This window comes from Salmo salar, chromosome ssa17 (genome assembly GCF_905237065.1).
Source record: "Salmo salar chromosome ssa17, Ssal_v3.1, whole genome shotgun sequence".
NCBI classification, from domain to species: Eukaryota; Metazoa; Chordata; class Actinopteri; order Salmoniformes; family Salmonidae; genus Salmo; species Salmo salar.
Window position 1 is genome coordinate 27,958,440 of NC_059458.1, and position 24,583 is coordinate 27,983,022.

The following is a 24,583-nucleotide window of genomic DNA, read 5'->3' on the forward strand; positions in this document are numbered from 1 at the left end:
CATCATTATACATATTTGAAATCCATCAAAACGCCTCAGCAGCACAAAGCATCACATTTTCCATTTATCAGCTTCCTCTCTAGGAGCAACATTTACCCCCAAACTGTAAACCTCAACATTAAACCCATTAAATCCAGCCACCAGTCAGAGAATGAAGTGGTCCATCTCAGCCCGGTCAAGGGAGGCCGTCATCATTAACTCTACTTGTCTCTCCCTGGCTCGGTGGTCTTTCTCCCACTCATCTGTTCTCTTAGCCTGTAATTAATAACAGTAGGCTAACAGGGTCTCGCATGGCCCCATCCATCACTGTCTCTAGACTCAACCACCCAGCAACCCTCAAACCACGGCTCAATAGGACACCTACAAGAAACCCTGTTGGAAGAGAAAGGAATGGAGAAAAGGACCTCGGGCCGTACACATTCTCATTCATCATCACACACACCCACACACGGCCAGCCAGTCGGTGGTCATTGGAGAAGGGGATGGATGAAGTGTATGTATGTATGTGTGTGTGTGTGTGTGTGTGTGTGTGTGTGTGTGTGTGTGTGTGTGTGTGTGTGTGTGTGTGTGTGTGTGTGTGTGTGTGTGCGGCGCCTTGCCTCACCACAGAGAAACCCGATAGGGGTCCTGATTAGAAAGAACAACATCTAACGCCTGTAGTGGCAGTGGCCTGACCAAACCACTAATGTGAACCAGCACTAACACACTGAGGAAACCCAACACCTCTTCAACATCTGAGATGACACCTCCTAACACACTGAGGAAACCCAACACCTCTTCAACATCTGAGATGACACCTCCTAACACACTGAGGAAACCCAACACCTCTTCAACATCTGAGATGACACCTCCTAACACACTGAGGAAACCCAACACCTCTTCAACATCTGAGATGACACCTCCTAACACACTGAGGAAACCCAACACCTCTTCAACATCTGAGATGACACCTCCTAACACACTGAGGAAACCCAACACCTCTTCAACATCTGAGATGACACCTCCTAACACACTGAGGAAACCCAACACCTCTTCAACATCTGAGATGACACCTCCTAACACACTGAGGAAACCCAACACCTCTTCAACATCTGAGATGACACCTCCTAACACACTGAGGAAACCCAACACCTCTTCAACATCTGAGATGACACCTCCTAACACACTGAGGAAACCCAACCCCTCTTCAACATCTGAGATGACACCTCCTAACACACTGAGGAAACCCAACACCTCTTCAACATCTGAGATGACACCTCCTAACACACTGAGGAAACTCAACTCGATACCTCTTCAATATCTGAGATGACACCTCCTAACACTTGAACTTTCTCTGGCTTTTACAAGAGACTGGTTCAGACTGATTGGCTGAAGGGGATGTGTGGGGCTCCAAGCCTGTTGAGGAAGCTATTGTTCAGATATCCTATATAATCTAACTGGTATTTGAGACTGTCTGGACTTTCAGTTAACTACCATTAACACCACTCAGGTGGTGTAGAATACGGCCAGTCCAACTACATCTGCCAGTTGTAAAGACCAGTCTGTTTTCAGCCCCCTGCCACTGATCAATCCCATGTCACTGTAGCAACCATGCTACTATAGGGTCTAAATAGAGGGCTCTGGGTCTGTAAACACAGAGTGGAGCCAGGCTGTCAGTCTAAGTACCATTAGTGGTGCGATAGCCATTGGTTATTGGTTTCTATACTGCTGCCACTAAGCATTAACTACCATAGACACTTCAATGACCAGGTTAGACCAGGGGTATTAACTACCACAGACACTTCAATGACCAGGTTAGACCAGGGGTATTAATAACTACCACAGACACTTCAATGACCAGGTTAGACCAGGGGTATTAACTACCACAGACACTTCAATGACCAGGTTAGACCAGGGGTATTAATAACTACCACAGACACTTCAATGACCAGGTTAGACCAGGGGTATTAACTACCACAGACACTTCAATGACCAGGTTAGACCAGGGGTATTAACTACCGTAGACACTTCAATGACCAGGTTAGACCAGGGGTATTAACTACCACAGACACTTCAATGACCAGGTTAGACCAGGGGTATTAACTACCATAGACACTTCAATGACCAGGTTAGACCAGGGGTATTAACTACCATAGACACTTCAATGACCAGGGTAGACCAGGGGTATTAACTACCGGTGACACTTCACTGGCCAGGTTAGTGAGTGTTAGTGAGTGTTTCCTGTAGCTGTCTGTCTGTCAGGGATTTACTGCCAGAGGAAACGCCTGAACAAGGGGGTGCATTTGGGGGGTTGATTGGCCCGTAGAGGATGCAGTGGGGTATTGGTTAGCTTACTTGACATATAGTCATGATAGCACTTAAATGTAATGTGTTATTATTACATAGTTCTAATAGATATAATGGATATACGGAGATATACTGTTACGGATATAACATTTATTGGTCACATACCCTTTTGAGAGCTGAGAGGTGGCTTGAATAGGATCAAAATACATGTGCTAATGCTGGCAATGTGCCTGATTGTCTGAAGAAACAATGACATGTGTTCATTATGTTGCTACAAAAGCAAAATTTCATTTCCTCATTTGTCCAGACATATTATCTCATCGCCTCATGTATCGAGCTCTTATCTCAAAGCCAGGCATGGTCAGTGTTGTGTTTCTACCAGTGCTGAAAGCTATTAAGCTTTCCCAAATGAACTCCTTCTGTCTATTTCTTTATGGGCCGTTACAGTGTTCAAACATATAAAACCAACTGTTTAAAGATGTTTACAGACCTTACAGACAATATCAGTAGAACAGAAAGACAGGAAAAGTCAATGGTTTTAGATTGTAAAAACACTATATTTAACAAATATAAGTAGAGCATATTTACATGTTTTATGTAATGGTTTGGTCACACACAGTGCAGTTGATTAGTGGTTCGCTGACAGACACACATTTCAACAGCCAAGTATAGAACCTCTAATTGCTTGCCACTTTCTAAAAAGGAAGGGAAATAGACATAAAATGCACAATAAATATGGGAAAAATACATTGTGGCCAGTTCATTCACTTACAGTTAAACTTATTTGCTATACTCTGGATCCAAAAGTTCCACTAAATCAAAAATCCAAGTTCCAGGAAGGAATTTCCAGAGGAGGCAGTTTGGTTTCTGGACCAACTAATAAATAGAAACATCAGCTCCCCTGGCTTGTTGGCCCTTGGTGGTCTCAGCATCAGAGTCCAGTCACAGCTCTCTGCAGTGTGCAGCCCAGGACTGGCAGACCCTCATACAGCATACCTCTAGAGGACAGTTCAGTTCAGACCAGTTCCATCCACCCAGTCCTGTTGGTAGTTAAACTACAAGTATACAGGCAAACAGACTTTAATGTGGAGTGAAGGGTGGAGACCAGAATGTGGTTTGTTTGAATTGAGTCATATTTATTTTTCCATGGACAACACATGTACATGCCCTTACTAAAGCCATATTGCTTTTAGTTACTTCAGATATCAGATTTGTCAGAATACAGCTAGTGTGTGTTGCCTCCCCGTAAATAATGACGTTTTCAATAATACAATAAGAAGATCAAGCTATCAACCTACCATCTCATCTCAGACCATGTTGTAAAAAGCAATTCCCTACAACATCAAGCCTCTGAGTTCATGTCACTGTGTTTTTCCATTAGCAAGACACAGAGTAAGTAGAGGAAACCCTGTCTGTGCTTACAATATCGCTTAACAGCAAGACACAAAGTAGAGGAAGGGAGAGGAAGGAAGAGGAAGGGGAGGAAGGGAGAGGAAGGAAGAGGAAGGGAGAGGAAAGGAAAGGAAGGGAGAGGAAGGAGAGGAAGGGAGAGGAAGGGAGAGGAAATGAGAGGAAAGGAGAGGAAGGGGGAGGAAGGGGGAGGATGGGAGAGGAAGGGAGAGTTAGAGAGAGGAAGGGACAGGAAGGAGAGGAAGGGAAGGGAGAGGAAGGGAGAGGAAGGGAGAGGAAATGAGAGGAAAGGAGAGGAAGGGGGAGGAAGGGGGAGGATGGGAGAGGAAGGGAGAGTTAGAGAGAGGAAGGGACAGGAAGGAGAGGAAGGGAAGGGAGAGGAAGGGAGAGGAAATGAGAGGAAAGGAGAGGAAGGGGGAGGAAGGGGGAGGATGGGAGAGGAAGGGAGAGGTAGAGAGAGGAAGAGAGAGGAAGGGACAGGAAGGAGAGGAAGGGAGAGGAAGGAGAGGAAGGGAGAAGAAGGGAGAGGACCTTCACACAGTCATCCTTCTGTGTTTGATCTTCTTAATGAAGCCACTGGAACCCTATTGTCACACAGAGGCTAAAATCAACCCAAACATAAACCCACCACAGTCAATCAGTGCGGTAAAAATAAATGGTCTTCCTTTCAATCACATTTGGAGCCAGACAGGACAGGTTAGGGCAGTGCTTCGGTGGTTCTGACACATTTCACAGACATTTCCTAGAACTTAAAATAAGACACACAACCATTTTGGGAAAGGCTTAAACATGCCACACAAACAAGCCAATTGTTCATGTGCTATCAACTCAAGAAGCATTTTCTTTCTCTTCTGCTTTTTGACCCTGCAGTGACCCGTAGAAGCTGCAAAACGTTCCAATTAAGGGAGTTCCTATGATGGATTCATCAAAGATTAACTAGGATTTACTTCAGAAAGTAAGACAGCTTAAACCCCTGACAATTAGCACTGAACTCTTTTGGCTCATTACCAGTCAGCTTCTGATGAGTGGGTCAAGTGTGTTCTGCTATTAACCTGCAGACAAGGAAAATGAAAATCACCTTATCAAATCAACTTTCACAAACAGGTAAAAAGAGAAAACAATCCACTCTTTGTTTCCCTGAATATGTTCTTCTGACCACACATTGTGACTGATTCACAAAAGAAGACTGAAGCATTGCAGTAAGAAAACAATGATTCATTTATCATGCTCTGAATGCCTCAGGTTTTAGCAAGCATCCAAAATAGCAACAGAGGTAAGTGACAAAGGAGAGGTTAAGGGAACATGAAGATGATGAGAGAGAGAGAGAGAGAGAGAGAGAGAGAGAGAGAGAGAGAGAGAGAGAGAGAGAGAGAGAGAGAGAGAGAGAGAGAGAGAGAAAGGGCGCAGACGTCTAGTCTCCGTCTTTGATCTCCACAAATGAACTACAGAGAGACGGAGATACGTTTTAGAAATGAAAAGAAGATACTTAGGCTAATATATTTCACTACCAGTATGAGGTCACCCTTGGTAACAACAAGGCATCGATCCAAAACAATAAGACAGAATGCCCCTGTCTCCCTACTGGAGGCTAGAGGACATAAATAACATGGTCAAATATACCAAACAAATATAGCCTACTAACTTCAGCTAAAGAGGAGAAATAACTAATAACAAAAAATGATCTAAATATGAGGTTCCTGTTTTGATGTAACCTGTGTTTTGACCGTACACTGTATAATATATAACCTGTGTTTTGACCTGAGTTTCAACACATTGGCCATGCTCCAGATTCTATCAGAGAACTGCTGTGTTCTCTATGTGTATTTCTTTCCTGATCTGATCTAATCAGGGAGAGATGTGACCTGGGTAAATCAGCATGGAGGTTATACACTAGCATTCAGGCAGGGTCATTTCACGGCTTTTCAACATATATCAAATCCTACAGCTGTCCCTCTGAGGGAGATTTGCTGTCTTTTATAAAGTTCATGGGAAAATATGGTTAGGTCAGTTGGAGAGACACTGGTCCATTTTGGCTTATCCAAACACACACAGATCATCTTACTAAATTAGGTTTTGTCTATATGTTTAGAATATGTAAATGAACATTAATTTGGTTAAACAAAAAACATACAATATATAAATAAATAACCAGAAGGAACTATTTTGCTCTTGGGTTGAAATTCCTCTCCCCAACGGTTGCCAGTAACAGACACTTTTAGATTACATCAACATCCGTTCAAACGTTGTAAAATACTACATTTTACCAATCCATCATTATAAATCTCAGAGAAGAGTCTCTACTGAGGACATTTTTACTCCGTAAACCCAAACACTGTGGCCACCAAAATAAATAATGTGACTTCCTCAATGGTCAGCAACCAGATTTTCTGTCAGCCAGTCAGTCAGTCAGTCAGTCAGTCAGTCAGTCAGTCAGTCAGTCAGTCAGTCAGTCAGTCAGTCAGTCAGTCATTCAGTCATTCAGTCAATGCTGATCTTCTTTGCTCTGTGTACTATCTGCTGAAGTATATTCACCATCACCGCTGAGAAAAGAGAGGAGCCCCATGAGAACAAGCAACATGGCGGACATACGCAAATATCCCTTTTATTTACCGATTCAACATGTTTGAGCATTAATACCATTAGTCAAGGATACAGCATGATTGTCTAATCTCTTGTGTGCCCGTGGTGGGTCTTGTGTGACTCTGCCTGAAGGATGTTAAGGCACAAAATAATTTATAGTCAAACTTACACACAATAAATGAACACAATAAAAATCCCAGTGAGAGCCTGGCAAAACCCTGGTTGAGTCCTCAGTCAAAGTTGAGAGATCTGGGCTGGCATCACTCTGGCGCCAGGGAGGCCCCTGGATGGAAACTCCATTCCCGGAGAATGAGGGGACGCCAGTGGCTCCAGGGGGGCACAGTGTGGGCCAGGGCCTCACAAGCAGGGGTGAGGGCTCACACGCTGGGGCTGGCACAGTAAACAATGCCACTACTAGGCTACCACATTCTCACGCCTTCCGCCCAGCCAGGCAGGCAGGCAGGCAGAGTAGGGGCATGGGAATAATAACTGGACTGGGCAAACTGGACTCAGGGGTAGACATATCATAGTAAATGTAAATCCAGGACACTCCATTTATTTGTGACTGTCCATCATCCATTTTGTATGATCTGTTACTTTTACAATTCATATGATATGTTACGAATTTGCAAAAACCATGATATGTTATACATTGAATTCCAATGTGTTGTGGCTAACGTTAATTAGGTCTCATGGTTCGACCTGTCACCAGAGGGCGGCAGAGACCGTCCTAGAGACATTAATGCCACTCAGGTGTGTCCAATTTACTCATTATGAATTCCCTGTTCTGTTCTGTTGTCCTTTGCAGAAGCTTGAATTGTTTACCGTGTGCGGTCGTTTCCTGAATGAGTTTTTGAGACTTAGTGTTTGCTTTTTTTCCCTTTCAAGTGTACTGTGAAATATTATGTTTATCCTTAAACACTGATTACTCATCTGGACTCTTTGCCCCTGTGTCCAACCTTACCACGTCACATTAGGAGGCTTGGTGGCTAACGTTAGCTAGGTGGCCTAACGTTAGCTAGGTGGCCTAACGTTAGCTAGGTGGCTAACATTAGCTAGGCTAGGAGTTAGGGTTAGGGGTTAAGGTTAGGGTTAAGGTTGGGAGTTAGGTTAAGGGTAAGGTTAGGGTTAGGGGAAGGGTTAGCTAACATGCTAAGTAGTTGCGAAGTAGCTAAAAAGTAGTAAGTTGTTGCAAAGTTGTTAATTAGCTAATTATTGGAGCCTCCTCCTTTACCCCTGTCGGGTTGGGAGTCAACTATTTGTCTTTTAACTGTCTGATGAATATACACATTTATTAGGGAGATTCTGATTTAACTGACTTCAGCCGGCTAAAATGGGATCTGTAGTGTAATATTCCATGAAAACAAACCCTTCTGTTTGAAGACAACTGAAAGAGTAACTGCTGTGACAAGATTCTACAGTATGTTGTGTCTTCTCTGGGAAATAAAACAACCATTTCTCAAGAAGTAACGGGACAACAAATAACATTCTGTTGCTACGTCTGTTGGGTATCAAGATAGCGTCTAAAAATTATTTTAAAATGATCTTCGTAATGACGTAACATTTTAGTACTACCAAATACACCCTCCATCCACCCTTCATCATGAATGTCATACCAATTTGATAAATGAACACCACAGCCATGTTAAAATAACATGTACATTTGTCCAAAGGCAAGAGAGAAAGGTCAGACTAGAGAAGGAAGCTGACCTTTAGCCTGAATGGTGTGAGAACAGAGAGATAAGACTTTAACCCTCTTCTCTCCATGGCCATGGTCTGTGGGAATGGCCACAGTAAGATCACATCCCTGCATTGTCCTCGACCACACAATACACACGCACGCACGCACACACACACAAACACACACACTCCAGGTCGCAGTTGTAAATGAGAACTTGTTCTCAACTGGCCTACCTGGTTAAATAAAGGTGAAATAAATCAAAATAAACACACAGTCGGTAGAAGGACCGGTGAAAGGGCCCGTATACACAAAGTGTCTCAGGGTAGCATGGGGATCTACGATCTGTCTATATAATATTATTAATTATGATCTAAAAGGCAAAACTGATCCTAGATCAGCACTCTGAGACGCTTTGTGGATACGGGCCCAGGTTTCCACGTTTCAATCACTTCTATTTCTCTTGATGAGAGGCAACGTTTCTCTCTCCCTATATCCCATTATAAAACAAAAATGGAAACATTCTGACATGTCTATTAATTGACCGTGGGAAAACAACTGAGAACAGAGCTGAACAGAACAAAACAGGGTAGGACCCTCAGAATGGCACAATGTCTCAAAGTGGACCTTTGATTTCCAGGGAATTAAACACAGTCTCAGAGACAGAAATTGTGTTTATACAAGATGGCAGGCTAAGGCTGACCTTTCCTGCTGCCTAGTTCCTGCTCCTGCCCTTGTTGGCAGTCCTGTGCCCGGGCTGTGGCCTAGGATCTTAATTTGATCCAGTTTGCTACAGCAGGAAAATAATCTTGCCTCAACAGGAAATGTGAATTATTATGTGAATTACAATTAATGGACATTCTTTGTAGGGGCTGATACATTTTTCATTAGGGCGAATCAAGTCTGACATTTTAAAGTGGAAATCACAAACTTTAGAAGCTTTTTCAAACCTCAAAATACACTTTAGGTTTGCATTTCCTGCTGTACAGGAACATTCTCAAAACAAAAGTGTGATCAAATTAAGATCCTCAGCCAGTAGGTCCTAGGCCTCCTTCAGCCACTTATCCTCCCCACGTCAGTCCCCATCATTGTGTTTCCATACACAACAGCACAATGGATCATTCTTTTTGGCAGAGCTCTGACACGACGATGGGACAGCTGATATATATCTGAGTGGCACCACAGCGGAAACATACATTTGCTTGTTTATCTTTGATTGTCACAAGAACACAAACATTCTCTCAGCTTACTCAGTCTCATTGGATATGTTATTGTGCCATAGGGGGGAAACAAATTCATCTAGTTTCCAAACAACTAACATTTTATGGTGTGTTTGTGTGTGTGTCTGCATGTGTCTGTGTTTGTACATGTGTCTTTGTGGAAAAAAGTAGTCAGTCCTTCTCAAACCCACTCACGCATCATGCCAGTAAGGCGGTCAATGCTACAACTTGTCTCACCAGATAAATAAATGGTAAGGTTCGCCATCTAGTGGTTCGTTTCATGACTGACTATTTACCTTGGTAACCAGGCACACACTGATGATGTCATAGAAGAGTTGACACAATGTTTTTAGCAATGTGTACATAAGTCTCTCATGACACACTGGTAACACAACTGTCAACTAATCGAGTAGTTGGCCACCGCATTCAACAGTTGGTCCCGGGTTCCGAGATAAAAAAAATCGAATTCAGTGATAAAGTGATCAACAAGAAACAGAAAATCAACAAACACAAACAACATGCATATTACATAACCACATTCTCGGTCTAGCCTGGAGTTTGCTCTGTTTTATGGATATACGTTTGGATTCCAGGCTAGGGTTTTATTATTAGTGTCAGTCAGGGGAGGCTGGTGGGAGGAGCTATAGGAGGACGGACTCATTGTAATGGCTAGAATGGAATAAATGGAATGGAGTTAAACATGTGCTTTCCATACTTTTGATGTGTTTGATACCGTTCCATGTATTCCATTCCAGCCATTACAATGAGCCCGTCCTCCCATAGCTCCTCCCTCCATCATCCACTGGTGCCAGTGGCCTTGGCCTGTGATCCGCCTGCTGACATTTTGAGGAGTGTGACCCTTCACCCCGCCACTGGTCTCCTGGAACCACACATGTAAATCTCTCTCTGAAGTACACTGTCTACCCTGTCCACTCCCTTCCAACTGTCCCACAGCACCACCCACTGCAGGACCAGGCAGCACATGACTCTGTCTCTCAACATTACTGGAAGGACTGGGACCGGCAGGTTCAGAGAAGTCTTGCATCACCACAACCTCATGCGTTTGTTGTGGTACTCTAGGGATGCTGGAGTGGTCAGTTACATGGCTGTTGATATATTCAAACTGGGAATGTACATTTTCTGAGTGTTTTCTGGGGTGAACAGATGAAAGGATGGATGATCTATTCATGATTCAAAATCAAATGTTGTGTACTAGAAAGCAACATTCAGTGATGATATCATTACACACAAGATAATAATGAAGGTGTGATATCCGACACAGCATCCACAGTGGAGCTATCTGGGTTACAGGTGAACTAAACTACAGTACCTGTGAATCAGTACAGGTAGAGATGACCGTCAGTATACTGTGTCTGTCCTAAACTACAGTACCTGTGAACCAGTGCAGGTAGAGATGACCGTCAGTATACTGTGTCTGTCCTAAACTACAGTACCTGTGAACCAGTGCAGGTAGAGATGACCGTCAGTATACTGTGTCTGTCCTAAACTACAGTACCTGTGAACCAGTGCAGGTAGAGATGACCGTCAGTATACTGTGTCTGTCCTAAACTACAGTACCTGTGAACCAGTGCAGGTAGAGATGACCGTCAGTATACTGTGTCTGTCCTAAACTACAGTACCTGTGAACCAGTGCAGGTAGAGATGACCGTCAGTATACTGTGTCTGTCCTAAACTACAGTACCTGTGAACCAGTGCAGGTAGAGATGACCGTCAGTATACTGTGTCTGTCCTAAACTACAGTACCTGTGAACCAGTGCAGGTAGAGATGACCGTCAGTATACTGTGTCCGTCCTGATCTACAGACGATCGGCCCCATCTTCTTCTCTAAGCCATATCCAGCATGTTGACATGATTACACCCACGTGGCTAAAGTCCCCCTACACCTCCAACGTGTCACAACCTGACACAACACCCCTCCACGGTGGAAATGTTTGGGATACCACCCCTGCATCCAAGCCCATGTGCATGAGTACACCCCCCCCCCGTGTACTACACCTGTTATTTTGTTGTTGCTGGTTTTCGGAGCGGCACAATGAGTACCATGGATGTTCTGTGTTGTGGTGTGTGATGTGGACCGTGTTGCACAAGCTGCTGTGATCGCCGGGCTGGGTCAACCGTGTCCTGCTGGGGTGTCGAGGAGGGCACATAACTTAATGTTTACAACCCCCAAACTTTCCAGAGTTGTGCAACACACACACACACACACACACACACACACACACACACACACACACACACACACACACACACACACACACACACACACACACACACACACACACACACACACACACACACACACACACACACACACACACACACACAGTCTGTCTTTTAGGCTATGCAGGGGTACAGGGTAAAGGAAGAGGGGGGAGGGGAACCTGGCAGAGGATAGGACATGTCATTCTATTGCTATTGTGTGTACTACCAGCTCAGTCACTCTTCTCTGTAGACATATAGTAGAGCAATATGGCACATTCTACCGGCTCTATTACAAACTATGTGGATTCTACAACTTGTGTTCATTCTATTTCTACGTTGTTTACTCTGTCAAATCTGCATTTGTTTCTGTCAGCCATGGATTTACAGTTTGCTAGAGCATCTTCAAGGAAACCAGCATGTTTACAATTTCTCTGTAGAACACCAGAATATGGACATGTTTATGCTTTCACTAATCTCTGTTAACCCAGAAACTAAAATCTTCCATAATTTGGTCAGATGCTTGATTTATGTTTACGTAGTCTGTCCACGAGAGATTAATTAATAACATACCTGATGTCTAGCTATGAGAAAGCATATGGATAACGTGTGACCTATTTCTGCAGAGGCCAAAAGGGGTCAATCAAAGATGTAAACAGACGTGAACGACCCTAGTCGTGTGTTGTGGTGTGGTGGGTGACGAGACGTTGTTATTGGCGGGATCTTCCCCAGTCACAAGGAGGTTGTTTGGCCAGTTGTCTATTTGATTTAGCCCCTCCCACAGAAGGAGAGAGAGGGGAGGGCGGGACGGGGGGTGTTGCTAAGTATGGCATGTGCCGGGGCCAGAAGGGGTTAATTTTCTCCGAATTGAGCCTTGCAAACAAGCAAAGGGTGGGACCCGTGCCTCAGACCGCGTGGAGGCTCGGGTGTCACGGCCAGCCCAGCGGTATAAATCGTCAGCTGTGGCCGGAGAGTGGCTAGATCAAAATAAACCAAGTGAAGAAAGCAGTCACTATACCAGACTGCAATAGAAGGAGAGACAGACACGAGAAAGAGCCACACCACCTAAGACGAAGCGCCTAGGCCACCCACTCAGAACTTTAAGGACTTATACCTTGTGAGAACAGAGAAACCCATCTATCCAGACATGGATATCCAGACCAGCCAGGTGACGCACCAGCCCAGCCCCAGGGAGAGCCTGGAGAGCCAGCTGAGCTGCCCCATCTGCCTGGAGATGTTCCAGAAGCCCGTAGTCATCCTGCCCTGCCAACACAACCTGTGCCGCGGCTGCGCCAGCGACCTCTACGACTCCCGCAACCCTTACCACTACTCCGGGGGCATCTTCCGCTGCCCCACCTGCCGCTTCGAGGTCGTCCTGGACCGCCACGGCGTCTACGGCCTGCAGAGGAACCTGCTGGTGGAGAACATCATTGATATCTACAAGCAGCAGACGGAGAGCGGCGGCGGAGAAGTAGTAGGTAACGTTGCAGACCCACCGATGAAGGACAAAGACACCAAGGAGCCCATGTGTACGGAGCACGAGGACGAGCGCATCAATATTTACTGTGTGACCTGCCAGACGCCCACCTGCTCCATGTGCAAAGTGTTCGGCCAGCACAAGGACTGTGAGGTGTCACCCCTGCAGAGCATCTACGATACCCAGAAGGCCGAGCTGCGGAACGCCGTAGATCTCCTTGCTGCGGGTAACAGCTGTGTCCAGGCCGTGATGGCTCAGATGGAGGACACATGCAAGAGCATCGAGGAGAACAGCCAGCTTCAGAAGAGACGTCTGGGGGAGAGCTTCGACTTGCTCTATGCCATCCTGGAAGAACGTAAGGGCCAGCTCCTGGAAAAGATCACCCAGGAGGAGGAGAGGAAGCTGGGGTTGCTGAGGTCCCTGGTGGAGAGGTACACAGAGCAGCTCCAGGCTAGTATCAACCTAAAGGAGAAGGCGGCCCAGACCATGGAGAAGGGCAATGCAGCCGAGTTCCTGATTAGTGGGAAGGAGCTGATCGCACAGGCCAAAGAGGCAGCTAAAGGCTCCAACTTAGAGAGGCCCGAGCCTGGGTTCGAGAACATGGAGCACCTTACACTGTGCACAGAAGACGTGGAGGTCATCTTGTACCAAATGGGCTTTGGACTGGGGGATGATGATGATGATGTGGTGACAGAGGAAGAAGAAGAGGAGGAGGAAGAAGAGGAGGAATAGTAAATAACTAAAGACTGTATTAGAAGTACTGTATTATTGCAGTTGAGGAGAGGTTTGGGCACTGAGATAAGGATTGGTTTGATGAACAAGCTGCTTTTTAAGAAAGAGTAACTAGTTATTTATCAACTAGTTATAACTAGGATATTCACTGTGGTGAATACACAATTTAGAGTTAAGGTGGAAAGTGCAATTCTGAAAAGTAGTTTATTTCACTGTGTCCAGGCCGCAACATTTTGTTCAGACCTTTTCTTTTTTTATACTTTTGTATTTCTACGTGTTTATATGGTACTGTTTTTGATATCTCCTGAAATAGATATCTCATGGAAATAACTAAGTTTACACTTGAACACTTTTCACATAATGTACATTGCTCAAGTCTAGACTAGATTGAAAAAATATAAAAATATAGCAAAGCATTATTCATGTTGTGTATAATATATCATTGTCTGTCAAACTATTGAAAACTTGAATTGCTGCAAAATGCACTTAATTCACTTGGTGTTGTTTTTTTAACACAACTGTAATATTTCTAATGTAATTGACAGTTTAAAGAAATAAAGTGTTGCGGAAATACTTTGCCCGTCCTGTCAATATCCCACACACCTCACTTACGAATAGTGCTTTATTTAGCGCTACACATTTACATGGCTCATGAATTTAGAGTATAGCCTTACTTAGTGTTCTTGCTAGTGAAATAGGGTCTATTTTTACAGGGCTAGAATGGGAGAGGTGGTGAAGGGCCTTCAAGGTCTGGAATAGATCAGTGTAGCAGGGTGGGTAGAGGAGTGGGGGGGTCTCATGTTTCCCTCCCTGACCTAGCCTCTTCTCCACTTGTCTTGATCATTCCAGTTGCTGTCTGACTCTGTCTGGTATGCCTATGGGTCAGAGGTCAAGACTGATACCCTTATCGGACAGGAATGGAAAAAAAAGAGGTAGCAGCTGCACTTTACAAAAACGGTCTGCGAGTCGAGACCACTTTGACCGGGGGTTATTTCTGATGGGCAACGTAAATGTTAAGCTGGTCACATGAATCCTTTGGTACATGCAATGCATGCTAGTGCGATGACAATGCATTGAGTCAGTAGGAGATGTTTGTGGTTTCGAAGCAATGTACTGTAATCCATTATCACTGTGGATCCTCTTCTGCAGATCGTCTATAAAACGATGACTTCAAATGATAGGCTATGTTTAATCCATTCGCCATTCAATACCAGCGACACATTTCTCTACAGTACAATTCCCAGCGTGTGAATAGACTTACGGATCGTTCCATTTGATTTCAATCACTTTTTGACCACACCCCTTTAGTTTTGGATGTAACTTCCCATACATATTTACCCATGTTAGAAGTGGTCAGAAAGTGACTTTTTGAACCAGAATGCCAAAACATTTAGGAGATAGAGATGCTTGAGGTTGACCCATTTTGCAGACGCCACCCTACCATGAGACATCCATGTCTATATTCTAGAGTATGCTGTGTCTCAACCGATGACTGGAACAACACAAACACATCAGATGGCGTAAAATAGGATCTAACCTACAACATATGTGAAATTGGAAAGAATCTGAGTTTACTTGTTTTTAGATATTTGATGTTAAAGGAAAATTCATTTTAATCAAAAAATGTTTTTAAATTAAAATGATTAAATTGTTTGACAACCCTGTTTGTAAGCTTTTAAATGATATTAAAGTCAACGGTTTTTATTTTCCAGTGATGAAGACATGGATGTCTCATGGCAGGGTGGAGTGTGCAACATGGGTCAACTCTGAGCACCTCTATCTCCTAAATGCTTTGGCATTCAGGTCCAAAAATTGCAAATATGTATAGAAAATGTTGTTCAAATCAAAAAGGGTGCAGTCAAAAAGTGATTGAAATCAAATGGAACGACCCTTTTATGTAAGTAGCTTACATCAACATCAACAGCAGTGAAACTGTGTGGAACCAAAGCCTGTATCACCATCTCTAGTGGAACTAGAGTTAATTTCTCTGACGTTGGTAGGCCTGTATCTTTATGGGAACGACCTGACTGCCCTCTGCTCTGGTGCCATCCATCTGACTGCTCTCAGCCTCTCACTGACCACATGGTGCTGGTGAAGAACTGATAAAGACAGTCAACAGGCTGTCAGGCTGCACTCACTGAGAGAGCACAGAAACCTCACCACCACTCACTCTAGTTACTGTACAGTGCCAGCCAATGTAGCCAGAGCCCAGAAACCCCACCACCACTCTACTCTACCATGTAACTACCGAGCCTGGAGGCACACCCTGTTATGTAGGGAACCAAATATTTTGTGTGTTGCCGCTGGCTAGCAGTTTATGTTAAATGTCCCGTACCAGAGACTATGTATGGTTAGTTCTGTACTAGAATGAGACACAGGAAAGGTAAGCTACTGTAAAACAAACCATACTGCTCTACCGTATTAGACGGTAAGCTACTGTAAAACAACATACTGTCCTTCCATATTAGATGGTAGGCTACTGTAAAACAAACCATACTGTACTGCCGTATTAGACAGTAGACTACCGTAAAGCAACCCATACTGTACTACCGTATTAGATTGTAGGCTACAGTAAAACCTCCCATACTTCACTGCCATATTAGACGGTATCCTACTGTAAAACTACCGGTACTCTCCTACCGTATTAGACGGTAGACTACTGTGAAACAACCCATACTGTTCTACCATATTAGATGGTAAGTTACTGTAAAACAACCCATACTGTATTACCGTATTATACAGTAGACTACTGTAAAACAACCCATACTGTCCTACTGTATTAGACAGTAGACTACTGTAAAACAACCCATACTGTCCTAGTGTATTAGACGGTAGGCTACCGTAAAACAACCCATACTGTACTACCATATTAGACGGTAGGCTACCGTAAAACAACCCATACTGTACTACCATATTAGACGGTAGGCTACCGTAAAACAACCCATACTGTACTACCATATTAGACGGTAGGCTACCGTAAAACAACCCATACTGTACTACCATATTAGACGGTAGTCTAATGGAAAACAAGCTAGACATGACGAAGGCGACGGCTACGATTCCTGACTCGGCAAAAAAAACTTCAGACACCTGTCTTCAAGCTTCTACTCTTTAGACTACTCAGCCCAGGCAGAGTGTGAATGTGAACTGACTGTATAGAATTTAGATTAGCGGGAATTGTACACCATAACTTGTCAAAGTAGCATTGACAAGATCTGAGATGATAAGTATATTTGAGATGATCGGTGGTGTATTCTTGACTTTCTGCCAGGTCGAGGTGGTCAGTGATAGACCTGCCTGTAGGTCTCATGTGTCTGCTATATGAGAGTGCATGGCCTAGTGCCTCATATTACAGACAGTGTATGTGGATGTACAGTGCAGGTCACGACAGGCACCAGACAATGTGGCCCTGTCAATCTCAATCTGATGCAGTGTACAACATGTTTTACATAGGAGAGGAAAAGTTGTGTTGCTGTATCATCGATTACATTACAATTCTGACCTCTATATGAGTTAGACCTCTGTTTGGCAGGTTGGGCAGATGTCCAGCCCGTTTTACAAATGCAAATCTGTTACAGCTCACCTTAGGTTGGCAAACTGGGCATCAATGACTAGTCAATTCACTAAAGCTCAAGTGAAATTGGTCCTTGACTCTTACATGTGTACAATAACTACAGTACCACTGACCAATCAGCTAACCTTTGCCTTTCATTTCTAATCTTAGACCTTTCTAAAGGTCTGCTCTCTACTGTAACCTTAAAGAGTATTGACTTCCTCCACTTGATTGGGCTGCAAGGTCAATCAACTTTGTGCTGCAGCGGTCAGCTCTTTCTGCCAGCAATGCAGCAGAGTTTTACTAAATAAGAGTAGTGCCAAAGTATGAGTGCTGATCTACGATCAGTTTGGACTTTTAGATCATAATGAGTAATATGACATGGACAGAGGGGTCCTGATCATAGATCAGCACTTCTAAGTGTAGCAACCATAGCAATGCAGAGTTTTACTAAATAAGAGCTGGACTTCCCCTGGAAGGCTACCAGTGCCTTGCCGGCTGCTAATTTTAGAGCCTTGAATCAGACCGCCCCTGTTAAGCCAGGAAGTGGGCCAATGCTTTAGTTAGACGGATGGTTGCAGGGAGTCGGGGACTAAAAGAGGACCACATAATGTGTAAGGACCTTTCAGACCTTCAAGGCTTGTGTTTGGCCCTTGAAACGACAACTACAGCATACTGTCTCAATGACCAATCCTAGCCAGCATGTATGGATGAGTGCTTTACTGATAAAATATCATACAGTACATTTATATGAATTACCCTTGAAGGAAAAATGTATTGAAAAACGATATTTTGGTATTTCAGTCCCAAAATCTTGTGCATGTCAGCAGTGAGGCGAACTGTTAGTTGCCACATCATGATGTTGATGCGTTTTGCATCCTCCTGAAGATGTGGCAAGCGACACTTTGCTATTTTGTGTTGTTGAGTGGAAATATCCTTTAATTGCTGTTGACTTATTTGATTTGTTTCAACACCAGGAGGACAGTGATTTCCCCACTGTTGTTAATAAAATGATCTGGCACACCCTGCCCTTGCAGATCAGAAGTTTCCAGATAGAAGCCGAGCCACCACTGCTGATACATACAGTAGCTCTACCTTGTTTCCACCATAGTACTTTGATCTACAGATGTAGGATCTTCATTTGAGCCAGTTTGCTACAGCAGGAAAATAATCCTGCAGCAACAGGAAATGTGAATGATTATGTGGATTATAATTAATGGCCATTTTTGTAGGTGTTCATACATTTTTTGTAAGGGAAAATGAAGTCTGTAATTTTGGTCTGAAAAGTGGAAATTACAAGCATCAGAAGCGTTTTTAAACTTCAAATGAACTACAAGTTGTATATTTCCTGCATTGCAGGAAGGTTCTCTTGCAACAGGGTGATCAGATTAAGATCTTACATCTGTATCCTGTCCTTTGACCGCCACAATAAGTTGCCATCAAATACAGCGGAAAGGAAGAACGTTTCCAGAAACAAAGTCTTCCTGACTGGGTTAATGTGCCCTCTTCCCTCTGTGTGGACAGCCAGTGCTATCTTTATGCTGCTAAGGGCACCTTTCTCCAGCACACTGTCAACAATAGAGGCCTTCATGTTGTTGATGCTCTATTTGATGGTTGTAACTTATCACTGTTCAAAATAGCTTTTCACACCAAGAGTGCAGTCACCAATGTGCAGTGAGAGGTAAAAATAGGATTATGAGTGAGTGAAACTCATGCCTAGAAGTTTAGTGAGTATGATAGCAACACAAGGTGTCAGTGGTCTGTATTGAAACAGGTAGAATAATGCAGACATTTAATGAAGTGATAAAGCCCGAGAAGTCGGTGTTTGGAGGATATTGTCACGACAGTGACGGATGGTGGCGCCCCTCCTCGGCCGGGCGGAGCTCGGCGGTCGTCGTCGCCGGCCTACTAGCTACCATCGATCCCTTTTGGTTTCACTTTCTGTTGGTTAGGTCTAGGTAGGCACGCACCTGTTTTGGGTTAGTCATTAGTAAGGGGGGGTTATTTAGTTTAGCGTAGGATGTATGTGTTTGTACGTGATTGTGTTGCTGGTCCGGGTTTTTTGTGCTAGAGGAATGTGTACTGGGTTTTTCCCTCTGCCTGTGGTTTATTTTCATTGTGTACACCACCACAGAATAATTTAAGGGCTGCGCCCCTATACTTTTGGCGACCACATCCAGTTGCTTTGGAATAAAGAAGTGTGGTCAAGAACTCTCTGTCTCCTGCGCCTGACTCTACCTCTCCTGTTTTTCCGAGCCAGCCCGTGACCGAAATCACGTACCACAACTTGATGGAGTCAGCAGGATCTTCAGCGCCAGCCCTGTCCATGGAGGAAACCGTAGACCAACACTCCACCCTGCTCCACCGGCTGGGGAACGCCATGGATCAGGTGTTGGCGCGCCTGGAGAGCTGGGACCGACGCGCTCTCGGCCCCCTGAACGCGGCAGGTCAACAGCCTGCGCCCCCACCAGCACCCACAGCACCCAGTACCAGTGGGGTGAAACTCGCTCCCCCCAGGGAGTACGATGGAACGGCCGCTGGGTGTAAGGGCTTCTTACTCCAGTTGGAGTTATACCTGGCGACCGTTCGTCCCTCTCCCTCGGGAGAGGAGAGCGTCAGCGTCCTCGTCTCCTGTCTCACGGGTAAGGCCCTGGAATGGGCAAACGCCGTGTGGGACAGTCCGGACTCAGCCAGGGACAACTACCCAGAGTTCACCCGCCGCTTTCGGGCAGTATTCGATCATTCCCCGGAGGGGAGAGCGGCGGGTGAGCGGCTGTTTCACCTGAGGCAGGAGACGAGGAGCACGCAGGATTTTGCTCTCGAGTTCCGGACCCTGGCCGCGGGAGCAGGGTGGAATGAGAGGGCCCTTATAGATCACTACCGTTGTAGTTTGAGGGAGGACGTCCGCCGGGAATTAGCCTGTCGGGACACGACCAACACACTGGACCAACTGGTGGATCTGTCCATCCGACTGGACAATCTGCTGGCCGCCCGCGGACGTCCGACCCGGGCCCTGCTCATTCCACCCTCCAGCCCTCCTGCTCCCACGCCTATGGACCGGTGCTGGGGAGACTCCCCTAGGAGTCCAGAAGGCAGGCAGAGCGCTCCTTTGACACCTCAGGTGAGTCAGCACCAGCCTCACCCAGACCCCCCTGTCCGTCACATGTATGTGTCAGTGTCTTTTCCTGGTTTCTCCCCTCACTCCCGGTTTAAGGCGCTAGTCGATTCAGGCGCGGCGGGGAGTTTTATGGACCGTGGGGTCGCGGCTAAGTTAGGGATTCCCCTGGTCCAGTTGGACCAACCCTTCCCCGTGCACGCCCTAGACAGTCGACCACTAGGGTCAGGGCTGGTCAGGGAGGTCACTGTGCCTCTGGTCATGGTAATGCGGGGGGGTCATGAGGAGCGGATTAGTCTTTTCCTCATTGATTCCCCAGCGTTTCCAGTGGTTCTAGGGATTCCCTGGCTAGCCACTCGCAACCCTAAGATTTCGTGGGGACAGAGGGCTCTTAAGGGGTGGTCAAATGAGTGCTCAGGCAGGTGCATAGGAGTTTCCATCGGTGCGACTACGGTGGAGAGTCCAGACCAAGTCTCCACCGTGCACATTCCCTCAGAGTATGCCGATTTGGCTATCGCCTTCAGTAAAACGAAGGCGACCCAATTACCACCTCATTGACGAGGAGACTGTGCGATAAACCTCCAGGTGGGCGCTGCCCTTCCTCGTAGTCACGTTTATCCCGTCTCAGGAGGAAACAGCGGCTATGGAGACATACGTCACTGAGTCTTTGAGGCAGGGATACATTCGGCCATCTAACTCACCCGTCTCCTCGAGCTTCTTTTTCGTGAAGAAGAAGGAGGGAGGTCTGCGCCCGTGCATTGACTATAGAGGTCTAAATGCCATCACAGTGGGTTTCAGTTACCCACTACCTCTCATCGCCTCGGCGATGGAGTCATTTCACGGGGCGCGCTTCTTCACGAAATTGGATCTCAGGAGTGCATATAATCTGGTGCGTATCCGAGGAGGGGACGAGTGGAAAACTGCATTTAGTACCACATCTGGCCATTATGAGTACCTCGTCATGCCGTATGCGTTAAAGAATGCTCCCGCAGTCTTCCAATCCTTTGTGGACGAGATTCTCCGGGACCTGCTCGGTCAGGGTGTAGTGGTGTACATCGATGACATTCTGGTCTACTCCGCTACACGCGCCGAGCATGTGTCTCTGGTGCGTAAAGTGCTTGGGCGACTGGTGGAGCATGACCTATACGTCAAGGCTGAGAAATGTGAGTTTTCCAAACCAGCCGTCTCTTTCTTGGGGTATCGCATTTCCTCATCAGGGGTAGTGATGGAATGTGACCGCGTCTCAGCCGTGCGTAATTGGCCGACTCCCACCACGGTGAAGGAGGTGCAGCGGTTTTTGGGATTTGCCAATTACTACCGGAGGTTTATCCGGGGCTTTGGGCAGGTGGCGGCTCCCATTACCTCACTATTGAAGGGGGGCCCGGTGCGGTTGCAGTGGTCCGCGGAGGCGGACAGGGCCTTTAGTCGTCTGAAGGTTTTGTTCACCGACGCTCCGGTGCTGGCGCACCCGGACCCCTCTTTGCCCTTCATAGTGGAGGTGGACGCGTCCGAGGCTGGGGTAGGAGCCGTGCTGTCCCAGCGCTCGGGCGCCCCCCCCAAGCTCCGCCCCTGCGCCTTCTTCTCTAGGAAGTTGAGTCCGGCGGAGCGTAACTATGATGTGGGGGACAGGGAGCTGTTGGCTGTGGTCAGAGCCCTGAAGGTGTGGAGACATTGGCTTGAGGGGGCGCGTCACCCTTTTCTTATCTGGACTGACCACCGCAATCTGGAGTACATCCGGGCGGCGAGGAGACTGAACCCGCGTCAAGCCAGGCGGGCGATGTTCTTTACGAGATTTCGGTTTAACATCTCGTATATCCCAGGTTCCCGGAACATTAAGGCCGACGCACTGTCTCGTCTCCATGACGCCGAGGAACGGTCCACCGATCCCACGCCCATACTTCCAGCCTCCTGCCTGGTGGCACCGGTGGTCTGGGAGGTGGACGCGGACATCGAGCGGGCGTTACGGACGGAGCCTACTCCTCCGCAGTGTCCAGTGGGTCGTAAGTACGTTCCGCTCGGTGTTCGCGATCGTCTGATTCGGTGGGTTCACACGCTTCCCTCCTCGGGTCACCCAGGGGTTGAGCGGACAGTGCGTGGTCTTAGTGGGAGATACTGGTGGCCCACCTTGGTGAGGGACGTGAGGCACTATGTCTCCTCCTGTTCGGTGTGCGCTCAGAGTAAGGCTCCCAGGCACCTGCCTAGAGGGAAATTACAACCCCTCCCGGTTCCACAACGACCATGGTCCCACCTGGCGGTGGATTTCTTGACCGATCTCCCGCCGTCTCAGGGCAACACTACGATCCTGGTCGTTGTGGACCGGTTTTCTAAGTCCTGCCGTCTGCTTCCGTTACCCGGTCTTCGTACGGCCCTGCAGACCGCGGAAGCCTTATTCACCCACGTCTTCCGGCACTACGGGGTGCCCGAGGACATCGTCTCAGATCGAGGCCCCCAGTTCACGTCCCGAGTGTGGCGGGCGTTTATGGAGCGACTTGGGGTTTCGGTCAGTTTGACCTCGGGGTGTCACCCCGAAAGTAATGGGCAGGTAGAAAGGGTAAACCAGGAGGTGGGCAGGTTTTTGCGGTCCTACTGCCAGGACCGGCCAGGGGAGTGGGCAAGGTTCGTGCCATGGGCCAAAATGGCTCAGAACTCTTTGCGCCACTCCTCCACCAACATGTCACCATTCCAATGTGTGTTGGGTTATCAGCCGGTCCTGGGGCCATGGCATCAGAGTCAGACGGAGGCCCCTGCGGTGGAGGAATGGGTTCAGCGCTCAAGGGAGACCTGGGACGCTGTGCAGGAATCCCTGGAACGAGCCAGGGAGCGACAAAAAGCGAGCGCTGACCGGCACTGCAGCGAGGCCCCCGTGTTCACCCCAGGGGAGAGAGTCTGGCTCTCGACCCGGAACCTGCCCCTCCGCCTGCCCTGCCGGAAGCTGGGTCCGCGGTTTGTGGGGCCATTTAAAGTCATGAGGAGAATAAACGAGGTGTGTTACAGATTACAACTTCCTTCTTATTATCGTATTAACCCCTCGTTTCATGTGTCTCTCCTCAGGCTGGTGGTAGCTGGTCCGCTGCAGGAAAATGAGGTACGGGAGGTCCCTCCACCCCCCCTGGACATCGGGGGGCCCCCGGCATACACAGTCCGGTCCATCCTGGACTCCAGACGCCGGGCGAGGGGCCTGCAGTACCTCGTGGACTGGGAGGGGTACGGCCCGGAGGAGAGGTGCTGGGTACAGGTGGAGGACATACTGGACCCAGCGCTCATCCGGGAGTTCCACAGCCTCCATCCGGATCGCCCTGCGCCTCGCCCTCCGGGGCGTCCTCGAGGCCGGCGTCAGCGCGCTGCGGGAGCCGCGCGTCAGGGGGGGAGTACTGTCACGACAGTGACGGATGGTGGCGCCCCTCCTCGGCCGGGCGGAGCTCGGCGGTCGTCGTCGCCGGCCTACTAGCTACCATCGATCCCTTTTTGTTTCACTTTCTGTTGGTTAGGTCTAGGTAGGCACGCACCTGTTTTGAGTTAGTCATTAGTAAGGGGGGGTTATTTAGTTTAGCGTAGGATGTATGTGTTTGTACGTGATTGTGTTGCTGGTCCGGGTTTTTTGTGCTAGAGGAATGTGTACTGGGTTTTTCCCTCTGCCTGTGGTTTATTTTCATTGTGTACACCACCGCAGAATAATTTAAGGGCTGCGCCCCTATACTTTTGGCGACCACATCCAGTTGCTTTGGAATAAAGAAGTGTGGTCAAGAACTCTCTGTCTCCTACGCCTGACTCTACCTCTCCTGTGGTTTTTCGAGCCAGCCCGTGACAGATATATTGGCATGGGTGTTGTTAGGCTCGAGACGAAGTTGGCAAACCGTGCTAATATATCCTCCAAACACCGGCTTCGAGGGCATTATCACTTTTATACAACGGGTTAAAGAACATATTCAAATAATGATTGACATATATTCATTAAAAAAATATTCTGATGAATTTATTCATATTCACATAATTCTAACACATGCTATTTAAAATAGCTTATGGAATGCCTATTTGTCACGATGGTCATAATAACATTTGCACCAAAGTGCAGCGTGATATGGGTTCCACATGTTTATTGAATGAAACGCACAAAAACAATAAAGAACGAACAAAACGTTCTTTCAAACAAGAACGAACAAAGCCAATGAAGTGCTCACAGGCAACTACACATAAACAAGAGGCCAAAAAACACAGTGGGGAAATGGCTGCCTAAATATGATCCCCAATCAGAGACAACGAAAAACAGCTGCCTCTGATTGGGAACCATACCAGGCCAACATAGAAATAAACA

The 24,583-nt window shown here is 46.7% G+C and overlaps 1 protein-coding gene across 1 annotated transcript; it reads left to right on the forward strand.

Annotated features, from left to right (window-relative positions):
• Positions 1-12,368: 12,368 nt before the first annotated feature.
• Positions 12,369-14,174, forward strand: LOC101448020 (MuRF1c; the record flags this gene model as incomplete). The annotated part of the gene is given in 1 exon segment (NM_001279046.1): positions 12,369-14,174. A coding segment is annotated over 1 exon segment (1,062 nt). The 3' UTR covers positions 13,604-14,174.
• Between the last annotated feature and the right edge of the window lie 10,409 nt (positions 14,175-24,583).